Below are 13,054 nucleotides of genomic sequence, written 5' to 3'. Positions count from 1 at the left end.
CTGCTGAACCTAGACAGTCAAGGGCGGAAGTGGGAGGTGTGAGTCCGTGCAAGCAGCTCTGCTGACTCGATCTGGCCACGCTGGAGTCGGCGGGCGAACGGGGCTTGGGGGGTCCTCGTGGCACCGTGGAGAGGGCTTCTGGGGCTCCGACAGCGTCCGCTACGGCTCCAGCGGAGCGCGGCGGGGATGGGGTACACAGCCGAGCGGCCGCCGGAGCCTCGGCCATGTTCGCGGGGCTCCAGGACCTGGGCGTGGCCAATGGCGAGGACCTGAAAGAGACCCTGACCAACTGCACCGAGCCTCTCAAGGCCATTGAGCAATTTCAGGTTGGCAGGAGGGGCCCGAGCAGCTAGGGAAGCTGGACACAATTCGGCGCACTCCCGACGCTTGGATGGAGGCGCTAAAGGTTCTTAGGGAACCCGCTGAGTAACTCTAGGCGTTTTTCCCTTTCCGCGGTTACCACGGCGGACGCATGTACTCAGGGCATCTGTGGTGCCTGTGCTGACTTGGCTACGGCCAAGCAAAATGCATACGTGTTTACCCTCTGCTTCTCCAGACAGAGAATGGCGTGTTGCTGCCTTCCCTGCAGTCGGCCCTGCCCTTCTTGGATCTACACGGGACACCGCGGCTGGAGTTCCATCAGTCAGTGTTTGATGAGCTACGCGACAAACTGCTGGAACGAGTGTCAGCTATTGCCTCTGAGGGAAAGGCAGAAGAGAGGTGGGTCTCTACCAGGGAGCTACATATCTTTGTGAATAGCATTTATGGTCTCCATGGCTGAACAGCCCTACTTGTAGATACAACTACAAGTATCACTGGAATGTGTTTGAGGGATTCCCCTTCTCTGTATGTTCTGCATGAGGAGAACCAATTCCTCTTCTGTGCAAATCTGCGCAGGTACAAAAAGCTAGAAGACCTCCTGGAAAAGAGCTTTTCTCTGGTCAAGATGCCGTCCCTACAACCAGTGGTGATGTGTGTTATGAAACACTTGCCTAAGGTGAGAGCTGTGGAGCCGGCCCTCCCAGACTGTGGACTTAGTGCAGGCAGTTGCTTAGTTCAGGAAAGTTCTATGGATGTGTCCCTCAGCAAGCTCTGGGTACCTTCTCAGTATCACACACTCCCCTGGTTGAGCCAAGTGGAAACACATTTACTCCTTGAAGTGCAGGGTGGGTCTTTCCTGGGAGGAGGGCTGTGGGGATTCTGGATGTATGAATTCACCTGCTAAGAGTTGGAGGTCCATCACAGGTGCTTGTTGATGGGCTGGGCTCTGTAGGGTCTGTGAGCAGCTGAGGCCTTGTGGAGGGAGACTTGGTGACACAGGCAGCACTTGCAGGGGGCTGTGTTGTTTACCGTGTAGGTTCCTGAGAAGAAGCTGAAGCTGGTGATGGCTGACAAGGAGCTGTACCGGGCATGTGCTGTGGAAGTGAAGAGGCAGATCTGGCAGGACAACCAGGCTCTCTTTGGTGATGAAGTCTCACCGCTGTTGAAGCAGTATATCCTGGAGAAAGAGAGTGCACTCTTCAGCACAGAGCTCTCTGTCCTGCACAACTTCTTCAGCCCTTCCCCCAAGACCAGGCGCCAGGGAGAGGTGAGAGGAAGGCAGGGTGTGCTCAGTGAGACAGATACCTCCCAGCGGTGTGTGGCCAGCCCTTTGTTCCTTGCCTCTTCTCTGTGTGTAGCTTAGTCTGTTTCTATAAGCATGAGCTTGGATATGTAGCATGGCAGAGGTTGAGGCAGGAGGATTGCTGTGAGTTTGAGGCCAGCCTGAGTAACAGCAGGTCTCATCTCAAAACATCAAAAAGAAAAACACTGAATTCAACGTTTTATCTATTATTCTTATCTCTTATTGATGCTGGCGTTATTCTAAATTCAAATTTGCCATAAATGACTTGTTTGTTTGTTTTTTCGAGACAGGGTTTCTCTGTGTAGCCCTGTATAGTCCTGGAACTCACTCTGTAGACCAGGCTGGCTTGGAACTCAGAAATCTGCCTGCCTCTGCCTCCCAAGTGCTGGGATTAAAGGCATGCTTGGCTACTTACTTATTTTTGAGATAGGATCTTTGAATGTAGCCCTGAGTGGCCTGAAACTCCCTACATGGATTGGGCTGGCTTTGAGCTCACAGAAATCCACCTGCCTCTGCTTCCAAGTGCTGGGATTAAAGCCATGGCCACCATGTCTGGCTCATGACTGGCATCTTTAAAATGTCTTAAATTAATTTTAATTGTTTGTTTGTGTCTGTGTGTGTGTTTGTGTGTATACAACATGTGTGAGTATGTGCCCACAGGCCAGAGGCATGGGGCTGGCATCTGTTTGTGAGCTGCCTGATTAGGTGATAGGAGTTGGCCCCTTCCCCCGGAAGCGCAGTCTGCTCACTTACCACTGAGCCATCTCTCCAGCCCATGAGCATCGTTTTTATGTTGAGAATTTATTCATTACATTATTTATCATATATCTGTGTGAATGACCATGTTGTGTAGAGATGGAAAGACAACTCGCAGGAGTCTTATTACTTTGTGTTGTTTTCCTGAGACAGGGTTTCTCTGTGTAGCCCTGGCTGTCCTGGACTCACTCTGTAGACCAGGCTAAACTTGAACTCTGTCTGTCTCTACTTCCTGAGTACTGGGATTAAAAGTGTACGAACCACCTCTGGCCATCTTGCAAGTTCTTAAGTCAAGACTTTGTAACTAGCTTACTTTAGATTAACATTGTTTAGTAGAAAGATATTTTTTTTTTGTTTGTTTGTTTTTTGTTTTTGTTTTTTCGAGACAGGATTTCTCTGTGTAGCCCTGGCTGTCCTGGAACTCACTCTGTAGACCAGGCTGGCCTCAAACTCAGAAATCCGCCTGCCTCTGCCTCCCGAGTGCTGGGATTAAAGGCGTGCGCCACCACCGCCCGGTATATAAGTCATTCAAAAATGTCTTTTTTTCTTTTTTTTTAAAGAGCTTTTTAATTTTGTATTTGTATTTTATTTTTTTATTTTTTATTTTATGTATTCACCATTGTTCTCTTCAGACACACCAGAAGAGGGCATCAGACCCCATTGCAGATGGTTGTGAGCCACCATGTGGTTGCTGGGAATTAAACTCAGGACCTCTGGAAGAACAGTCAGTGCTCTTAACCTCTGAGCCATCTCTCCAGCCCCATTCAAAAATCTCTACTTTTATTTTTGTCTACTTTGACAAAAATAGATGAGCTTTTTTTTTTTTTAAATATGAAACACTTCATGAATTTGTATGTCATCCTTGTGCAGGGCCATGCTAATCTTCTCTTGTCTTTGTAGTTTTAGTATATATGCTGAAAGGGAGGAGGCAGAGGCAGGGGAATCACTGGAACCTGAGGGCCTGCCAGTGTCAACAAAATCAAACAAAACCTGCAGGTTTAGTGAGAGATTCTTTCACAAGTGAATAAAGTAGAGAGTGGTAGAGCAGACTTGTAAGTTGTGCTTGGGTGCTCCCCTCGTTCTTGGCTTCTTCCTTCTTTCCCCAAGCTCTCAGGTCCCCCGGCCTTCTTGACTTTCTGCTTTGACATGTCAGGCCACACAGCAGATCTCATTTAGCCCAGTGTCTGTCCTGTGTTGATGGGGCCATTTCTTACATCCTCCAGGTTTCTTTTCCTTTCCTTCATTTCATTCCTGTTTGGTTGGAGTTTATTACTCCTGATGTGAGCGCGTCCAGAGCGACACATTGGACAGTGTTTGGATTCCTGGGCCAAGTGGCTATATTTAGAGTTATATCCTAAGTGCCAAAGACCATTCTTGATCTCCATTGTCAGTTTCTGCAGACGAGTTTGATTTGTGGCACTTTGATGCTGGCCTGTTTTTCCTGTTTTTTGAAAACTTTGCACTCTTCTCAGTGCTCTGTTATTTTTCAGCATTGGGGACAGGGCTAGTGGGTCACCTTTACAGTCTTGGCGTAGGACAGCTGTCTTGTCTATGAGCAGGTGGTCCCAAGCTGGTCATGTGTGAGGTAGGTACCCTCTGTGTCAGGGTTAGATTGTGTCTGTACCTGGTGAATAGGAGAACTTTGGACCGTCCACATGGCTCAAGTGGTGTCAACAGTGAAGATTTTGTTCCTGAGATGAAGGTCTAAGTCAGTCCAGGAGGTCTTAGCAGGGGTCTTGGAGAGGGAAACAACAGACCAACCACTGGCTCCTGCACCCTTCTGCCTCCCCCGACTACCTCACTACTTGTTGAGGCTAGCCTGATGCCTTTGGGCTTCCTGCGATATCTTCACTCTGGACTTACCCCATAGTCCTGAGACTCCATTAACCATGGCCGGTTAGCAGCTCAGTGAAAGTTCTTTTTGTTGGTGAAGACTTTTTTTCCTCCCCAAGACAAGGTTTGTCTATGTAGTCTGAGCTGTCCTGGAACTCCCGCTAGACCAGGCTGGCCTTGAACTCAGAGATCCTGTCTGTCTCTGCCTCCTGAGTGTTGGGATTAAAGGCGTACCCAATCCTCTTGGCCCCCACCAACCTCCAGATATTTGAGCTAGAGTGTTTGGTTGCCTTTGTTGGGTACATGTAAGGTGGGTGACACCTGCCAAAGGAACAGACATTTGTCCCTGCATGGTCCTTGCCTGGAGTACACGGTAAAGAAAAGGTGGAGATCAGTGTTTGTGGTTTAACACAGGAAAACAGAGAACCCAGTGTAGCCTGACAAGTCTTTGCCAGAGGCAAAGTGGCTCCCAAAGGCAGTGGCTGTGTAGCCTGAACGTGCTGTGTTGGGCTCTCAGCTGTTTCTAGGATGAGTCACCTACCCCTTAAAACCTGGCAGGCAGGTGCTTGAAACACAGTAGGTCACAGACAAGGTCCTTTTAGGATATCCCTGTGATGAATGTGGATCTACCACTTTGAGTAGCTGAAGCTGGCCCTCTAGACTACAGTGCTAACATTTCATGACAGAGAAAGAAATATCTCATGCCAAAAAGAGAGAAGGCCAGCTCTGTATCCAGGACTGGGAGACTTGTGTGTGTGTTGCTGCTTGGGTGGTGCTGGGATTTATGTTTTGTTTTGTTTTAGTTTTTTGAAACAGGGTCTTTTTATGTAGCCTTGGCTGTTCTGGAACTTGATTTGTGAGTTCTAGTCTGGCCTAGAACCCAGAGAGATCCACCTACCTCTGCCTCCCAAGTGCTAGGATTAAAGATATGTCCACCTCTCCTTGTCCTGGGGTGGGGATTTTGGACTCTGTCTGTCTGTCTTGCCCCTAGGTGGTACAGAAGCTGACACAGATGGTAGGGAAGAATGTGAAGCTGTATGACATGGTGCTGCAGTTCCTGCGCACACTCTTCCTGCGGACCAGGAATGTGCACTACTGCACATTACGAGCTGAGCTGCTTATGTCTTTGCATGATTTGGACGTCAGTGACATCTGCACTGTGGATCCCTGCCATAAGGTAGTACTGCATGCCCACCGTGCACTTCTCCTGTGCTCTCCTCCTCTGCAGGCAGTAATCTAGGAATGGCTGCTGACCACATCTAAGCTTGCGTCTCAGACGGCCAGCTCCACTGGGAGATGAACAGGTCTTGCAGACGCCTGGCTGTCCTGTGCCTCCCTTGCGGGCCCTCTAGCCTCTATTCTATAGCTGGAAGTGGCAGGCCCTGTGACTATCTTTCTAGTGGGCTCCTGGCTTCTCCTGTCCCAGCACCTTCAGGGTTTCTTGCTGGCCAGTACCAAAGTAATATAGGAGTTAGGTTTTCTGCACTTCCTTCTACCCCCACCAAGAACACAGGAAAGCTAAGGCCACCTCCTGGGTACTAAGTAGTATTGCTTATTGCACTACAACACTACATCTCTGCCACAGCCTGTCCATCCATCTGCCAGCCCTGGTCACCTCTCTTTCAGGGAGAACAAATATGCCTCTTTCATGTGCTATCCTGATCCTCGGTACTCTTGAGACCTAGGGAGGCCCGCTCCCTGTGGGCCACTGGTCCCCCATGAAAACTCACTGGTGTTTCAGTCCTGTGCTATGGTGCCTTCTGGACACCTGGGAATGAGAACTGTGTTTGTTTTCCTTTGTTAATACCTACTGATTGAGTGCACAACAAATGGTGGTGTTGGCTGTCTAGGCCTGGAGACTGCTGCTGCCCAATCTTTGGCATACCCTCCTTTTTACTGATTGCCATTTTTCTCTGTCTTCTTCAGAGACCCCTTTCTTTCTCTATCCTGGGTTTGGCCTAGGGTGGGGTCTTGGACCTGGGCTTGTGTTTATCTTTGCCTCTCTCCTGTATGTGGCTTGTGGTTCCCACAGCCATCTGGGTAGTGGCAGAGTCTGACTGAGGAATGAGAGTCTGGGATACCTGGAGTATATATTTCCTTCCTGCAGTTCACCTGGTGCCTGGATGCCTGCATCCGAGAGCGGTTTGTGGACAGCAAAAGAGCCCGGGAGCTACAGGGATTTCTTGACGGTGTGAAGAAAGGCCAGGAACAAGTTTTGGGGTGAGAGCTCTTTGAGACCCCTAGCCTTTGATCCCTAAACAGGCATCAGTGGGGCCTGCTGTTCGTCCTTGGTCGTTGGAGCCTATTCTGGTATGTTTGGGGTGGTCGTGTTCGGTACCAGGCCCACTGTTGACAGGGTGCTAAGTCATTACTTAGAATGAGCTTCAATAGCAAGAGGATCCATACATGTGTGTGGAATTTGAGGCCTGCTGTTCCAGGGGCAGCCAACATAGGGAGCTTAGTCAGGGAGGGGGCCGTAGGCTGCTGTCTACGGCAAGTTAGGTGTGAGCTGAGGACGGGATTAGATACTCCCGCCTTATTCCCAGCATCTTTTGCCTGGCATGAAGATGCCATGCCCTGCCACAGCCTTGCCACATTTCTTTATTGTATTCTTCCACTGTCTAAACCTAGAGTTGAAGCCAGGAGTTGTTTCTGTTTTGAGACAGGGTCTTGCTTTGTGGCCAAGCTGATTTGAGATTCACTATGTAAACCAGGCTGGCTCCAAACTCATCATGAATTTCTTTCTGTTTCTCCCTCCTGAGTGCTAGGATTAAAGTCACATATCACCATTGCTTGCCCCTGAGTCAGGGTTTTTCAAATAAGGTATGAATATAGTGTGTTGGGGATTAATTTTTTTTAACTTTATAGTTTAAAATCTTTGAGTAAGTTATGGATAAATTACGAATTCAATACAGAGAGAGGCTGGCTATTTGGGGTCAGTCCCCAAGCCCTTGCATCCAGTCTGTGTCTGTCCCTTTAGTGGGTCTGGCACTGCAGCTATTAGAAACAGAGTAACCAGGCTTCTCAATTTATACCAAGGTCTGATTCCTTCCAGGGATTTGTCTATGATCCTGTGCGACCCCTTTGCCATCAACACACTGTCCCTGAGCACCATCAGGCACTTGCAGGAGCTGGTTAGCCAGGAGACACTGCCCAGGGTGAGCATAGTCATGGCTGCTGGCTGTGCAGAGCGTATACTGTCCAGTTGGTGAAATTGAGGTTTACTCCATAGGTGGGTATTGGCACATGGGTGCCTTATGGTCACACGCTCCTAGGGTCCTGGCTCTGGAAAACAGAGAACCTGCTTTGCCCAGTGAGACCAGAGGATGGCATGGTCCCTGTGAGCTCTTGCTGATGCTTCTGTTTTCTTTCAGGATAGTCCCGACCTCCTCCTCCTACTTAGGCTGCTGGCACTGGGCCAAGGTGCATGGGACTTAATAGACAGCCAGGTCTTCAAGGAGCCTAAGATGGTATGAGGTCTGGTTTCTTCCTTTTTTAACTAATTATGGGGAGTGGAAGGGTGGGGCCTCTGGTAGCAAAACTCTACTCGTAGAGTCATCTTTAGGTGAACACCCATCAAGGATGTTTGGGTATCTTGGTGGACTAGCTGCAGGATGGAGCTGTTCCATGGGGACTAGGGTTCAGATGGGGCTTTGCAGCTGCAGCCGTGATGGGGGATTAAAAAATATAGCACTTGATATGAGTCTCAGGAAACAGGAAGGAGAGATTTTGGGGACCAATGTCCAAGAAAGCTGGCTTTGAAGCAAGTATATTGAGTGGGTAAGGGCAAGGTGGGTGTACACGGCAGGCAGAGTGGGTTAAGGTGTGTATTGAGAGCAGCCAGGCTCGGGGCGACCTTAGTGGGCTCAGACACTGCTTCTGCCAGGAGGCAGAGCTCATCACCAGGTTCCTGCCGATGCTGATGTCCTTCGTGGTGGATGACTACACTTTCAATGTGGATCAGAAGCTGCCAGCTGAGGAGAGAGCCCCAGTCACATACCCCAACACGCTTCCTGAAAGGTTCACCAAGTAGGACTCCAGGGCAGGGTTTGGGGGAGGCACTAGAGTGGGGCTGCCAGGGAAGGTGCTGCTGGGTGGGCTGACAGAAGATCGTGGCTTTTTGCATGCAGGTTTTTGCAGGAGCAGCGCATGGCTTGTGAGGTGGGACTGTACTATGTCCTACACATCACCAAGCAGAGAAACAAGAATGCACTCCTGCGTCTGCTGCCTGGACTTGGTGAGTCTTACTGAGTAGACTCTGTGTGTATGTTTATAAAGCAGGTTTCGCTGTTTCAGAGATGCCAGTGTCTTGTCATTTCCTACAGAAAGGATTTGTACTTTTATAGCCAAGTATGGTGGTGCATGTCCTTCATTCCAGTACTTAGGAGGCAGAGGGAGACAGATCTCTGTGAGTTCAAGATTAGCCTGGTCTGTATGGTCAGCTCTTGAATTCTTCTGCCTTTATGTGGGTTCCAGGCAATCAACTCGAGTCTCCAAATTTGTGTAGATTTTCCTCACTGAGCCGTCTCACCAGCTCTCTTGTTTAAGGTGTCCAGGAAAGCTAAGGCTAGGCAGAGAAACTCTGTTTCAAAACAAAGCAAAAACCATCACCTTTTGTCTTAGGGTTTTCCTGCTGTGAACAGACACCTTGACCAAGGCAAGTCTTATAAGGACAACATTTAATTGGGGCTGGCTTACAGGTTTAGAGGTTCAGTCCATTATCATCAAAGCAGGAACATGGCAGCATCCAGGCAGGCTTGGTGCAGGAGGAGCTGAGAGTTCTACATCTTCATCTGAAGGCTGCTAGCAGAATACTGACTTCTTGGCAGCTAAGACTAGCATATTAAAGCTCACACCCACAGTGACACACCTATTCCAACAAGGCTACACCTCCTAAAAGTGCCACTCCCTGGGCCAAAACTATACAAACTATCACATTCCATTCTCTGGCCCCCATAGGCTTGTTCAAGCAAGTCTGTGGGGGCCTAAACATAGTATGATACATTTAGTCCAACTTCTACCATGCCTGGCACCAAGTATGGACTGATGTTGCCTCCACCAGCTGCTGCCATGGTAGATTACACCACCGTGCCCAGCTGTGTTAGGTACAGCTGTGGATGGCTGTGGCCAGAAGAGAAACAACAGAAAAAAAACTCATCCTTTTTTTTTTTTTTTTTTTTTTTTAAGATTTATTTATTTATTTTATGTGAGTATACTGTTGCTGTCTTCAGACACACCAGAAGAGAGCTTCAAAACCCATTACAGATGGTTGTGAGCCACCATGTGGTTGCTGGGAATTGAACTTAGGACATCTGGAAGAGCAGCCAGTGCTTCTAACCACTGAGCCATCTCCAGTCTTGAAAGAATCATTTAGATTCAGTTTCAAAAGGTCTCAGTTCCTTTTGGTGGGGAGGACATCTTAGAGCACAGCAGAGCAAGCACGTAGCAGAAGCTTCTCAAGCCAGCCAGGAGCAGAGTGTAACGGGAATCGGGACCGCATATAACCTTTTTGTTCCTGCTCTTAGAGACCTGCTTCCAGCAGCCAGGCCTCACCTCCTAAAGCCTCCTTCAGAATACCACCAGCACCTGGGGATCAAGTGTTCAGAACAGGAGCCTGATGTTTCCAGTTCAGACCATAACCCTTGTCTGAACAGCTTAGTAGGCATCTCTATGAAAAAGAAAGATAATTTTAAAAACTGAGCAGGAGCAGCAGGACTGCCTCTAAACAGGGAGTTCCTGTGTCTCAGCAGGGTGTGGTTATGGGCTCCAGTTAGGATTTAAGGTGCCTTTCCACTGTGCACGCCCACTTGCCTTTCAAGTGTCCCGGTTGTTGGAAGGTGAAGTCCCAGCATCTCAGCCACTTGGTGGTGATCCTGCACATGACTGGGCAGGCCACTAAGTGGCTGAGATTCATCAAATCTGTTCTCAGTAGTGCTCCCAGAACACTGTGAGTGTCCCTGAAGTGTTCCAGCTTCTCAGTGATTTCAAATGGCATCAGCTGGGTCTGCCATCAAAATCTCCTCCCAGTTATCAGGAATGGTGATGGGTCCCAAGGCTATCTATGCTGTGTTCATCCTTCCTGAGAGAAGGGCATCTCTGGCTGTGGGATCCTGTTAGCTCTTGTTGAATGCCTGCTGTCTAGATGGCAATGTGAGGTTGCCTCTGGCAGCACTGCCTGCCTGTGGCAACATATCTCTTCATGCCATTGGGTGTGAGCAGGGCACACATGGAATTGCTTGGCCATCTTATCTGTCCTACTTTGATGTCTTCAAACAGGGAGTTTGGCAGTGTTCCTTTGTGTTTAACTGAGGAGTCATTTGGAGTGTTGAGCAGAATTCCCTCTGGGCCATACTCTTTTTTTTTGTTTTGTTTTGTTTTGTTTTGTTTTGTTTTGTTTTGTTTTTCAAGACAGGGTTTCTCTGTATAGCCTTGGCTGTCCTGGAACTCACTCTGTAGACCAGGCTGGCCTCGAACTCAGAAATCCACCTGCCTCTGCCTCCCAAGTGCTGGGATTAAAGGCATGCACCACCACCGCCCGGCTGGGCCATACTCTTATGCTTCTGCATATCTATAGTTGTTTGTCTGGCGCCTTTCTCTTTATGGAGGCTAATTCAGACCAGAGCCCCTGGGTGTGGGGCAGACCACCTTACTTTCCTTATACTCTACCTATGGTCTTGCTTCCTGATGAGAGCCTCAGATAACCTATCTACTTTAGCTGGTCAACTCTTCTCTGCTCACCTGGGTCCTCTTCTGAGCTTGGGATAAAGAGAGTACCTGAGGGCAGAGGCTGAGCCACCCTGTTACGTTTACAGTGGAAACCTTTGGTGACCTGGCCTTCAGTGACATCTTTCTCCACCTGCTCACTGGTAGCCTGGCACTGCTGGCTGATGAATTTGCCCTGGAGGATTTCTGCAGCAGCCTGTTTGATGGCTTTTTCCTTACTGCCTCTCCCAGGTAGGACACACATTTCCTGTCAGTCCTTGCATTTGACAGCTTAGGAGGGTAGTTGAGGCTCCATCCTGCTAAAGAACCCCAGGTGGGTCTTTGGACACTGGGACCTGTGCTAGACTGAGGAATTCCTGGATGTGGCTTGGGCATGACCCAGGGGTTAGTTTTGATCCACCTCTAGGTGGAGGGGGAAAAGCCGAAGGCACATGCGGACCCCAGGGTATGCTATGCCTAGGAGTGAAGCAGGTGTTATGGCACTTCCAGCTCCACTGGTCTCTTCCAGGAAGGAAAATGTGCACCGCCATGTGCTGAGGCTTCTCCTCCACTTGCATGCAAGAGTGGCCCCTTCCAAGCTGGAGGCATTGCAGAAGGCTCTGGAACCCACGGGCCAGGTGGGTCTCATCAGTTCCTACTCAGAGGGTGTTGTTCTGTGAGTGTGCTTGGCCAGTCCAGCTGGGGCGCGATGCCCTTGGTGCTTACTTTGACGGTGTTCTTCATGATTGGTTTTCCTGTGGGTTCAGTCCTCCATGTAGGCTCAGATAGACCACCTGCCCTATGGCATGCCTATGTCTGGTTTTCCCACAGAGCGGGGAGGCCGTGAAGGAGCTCTACTCCCAGCTTGGTGAGAAGTTGGAACAGTTAGACCATCGGAAGCCCAGTCCAACCCAAGCTGCAGAGACACCAGCACTGGAGCTGCCTCTTCCCAGTGTGCCTGCTCCAGCCACACTGTGAGGCTCTGGGGAACTGTTTGATGGCAGTGCCCCTATGGAAGGGTACCCTAGTTGGCTAGGGGTATAGGCTGAGCTGAGAGGGCTGTTCCTTGGCAAGGTTCTTCCTCCTCTGAGTTGGTGCCAGGAGCTGGTCCCGAAAGGTCCTCAGTTGTCTACTTGCACACCCTATGATGGCATGGCGGGACTTGGTCTCTGCTTGACCCTAGCAGAGGTGGATGGTGGTTGGGATATAGGAAAAGCAGTGGGCAGAGGCCTGACTGACATGATATTCAATCTGCACAAAGTCCAAGGAGAAAGGTATGCTGGGTTCACCAAAGCAGATTTGCTGGGGCTGATATCCCAAGTACAGGAGTGGTGCCCCCCACAGAAGCCTGTTGGGAAGTATGCAGCAGGCCTGAGCCTGCTGGTGTCCTTGCTGACAGATCTGTAAGCAGAGCTCTCCCCCTGCAGCTCCCTGCCTCAGTTTACCTCTGCAGTAGAAAGCAAATCCTTCTCCAGCTACGTGTTTTAGCCTTTGAGTAGGGGAGTTTGGATGTACACATTGAAGTTTCCACTTATGTAAATAAAGCACATTTTGATAAATCCGTGGTAAGGATTCTTTGTCCTGGGACTGGGTTTAGGGGTGAATGCAGAGGTTCTTTTTTCTTCTTCTTTGCTATTTGTTTCTGTCTTTGTTTCTTTCTTTTTTTTAAATGTTAGGTCTCTTACATGTCTCTGACTGGCCTGGAACTCACTGTGTAGACTAGGCTGGCCTCGAACTTGGAGAGATCTTGCCTTTGCCTCCCACATGCTGGTACTAGTGTATACCATCACGTCTGGAGGGTGTAACGTTCTTCTGGAGAGTCAGTGCTTTAGCTTCTGTGCCTGGCAACTCTGTTCTGAGTAACCTGGTTAGGGCCCAGCTGGAAGACTTCACAGGCCTCTCGGATGCCTCGATCTCTGTGTGCAGCCTTTTACTCCTTTCAAGATGAGGGATAGGAAGCCCTAGGAGGACCAAGGACAAGCCCTAGGTCAGAGTGGTTCTGAACACCAGACTTTACAGCTCTGTGGCTGCTCAGTCATCCCTGGGTGGCTAGGGATGTCCATCTGGGCACTGGGCCTTCCTGTACCTTCAGTTCAGGAACCACCAGAGTGGCTAAGCAGGGAAGCCATCTGTGGCCTA

General features: G+C 49.5%; 1 protein-coding gene and 1 non-coding gene across 2 annotated transcripts; one reads left to right on the top strand and one right to left on the bottom strand.

Annotated features, from left to right (window-relative positions):
- Positions 1-11: 11 nt before the first annotated feature.
- Positions 12-12,474, top strand: Nelfb (negative elongation factor complex member B). Its single transcript, XM_034506345.2, has 13 exons — positions 12-326; positions 557-720; positions 898-997; positions 1,358-1,588; positions 5,205-5,390; positions 6,321-6,433; positions 7,269-7,371; positions 7,588-7,683; positions 8,100-8,242; positions 8,344-8,450; positions 11,026-11,167; positions 11,445-11,553; positions 11,747-12,474. The coding sequence occupies exons 1-13, from the start codon at positions 225-227 to the stop codon at positions 11,891-11,893; spliced, it is 1,743 nt and encodes a 580-aa protein (XP_034362236.1). The 5' UTR covers positions 12-224; the 3' UTR covers positions 11,894-12,474.
- On the bottom strand, positions 3,206-3,308 carry LOC117712108 (U6 spliceosomal RNA). The gene has a single exon (XR_004607186.1). It is a non-coding gene; the product is annotated as a U6 spliceosomal RNA (small nuclear RNA).
- Positions 12,475-13,054: the final 580 nt, after the last annotated feature.

This window comes from Arvicanthis niloticus, chromosome 6 (assembly GCF_011762505.2).
Source record: "Arvicanthis niloticus isolate mArvNil1 chromosome 6, mArvNil1.pat.X, whole genome shotgun sequence".
Taxonomy (NCBI): Eukaryota; Metazoa; Chordata; class Mammalia; order Rodentia; family Muridae; genus Arvicanthis; species Arvicanthis niloticus.
The sequence above is the reverse complement of the archived record's forward strand: the minus strand, read 5'-3'. Positions and strand labels throughout refer to the sequence as shown.

Coding starts and splice junctions, on each gene's coding strand:
- Nelfb (XM_034506345.2), top strand. CDS start 225: ATGTTCGCGGGGCTCCAGGACCTGGGCGTGGCCAATGGCGAGGACCTG. Junction 327..556: donor AGGCCATTGAGCAATTTCAG/GTTGGCAGGAGG, acceptor CTGCTTCTCCAG/ACAGAGAATGGCGTGTTGCT. Junction 8,243..8,343: donor CTTCCTGAAAGGTTCACCAA/GTAGGACTCCAG, acceptor TTTTGCATGCAG/GTTTTTGCAGGAGCAGCGCA.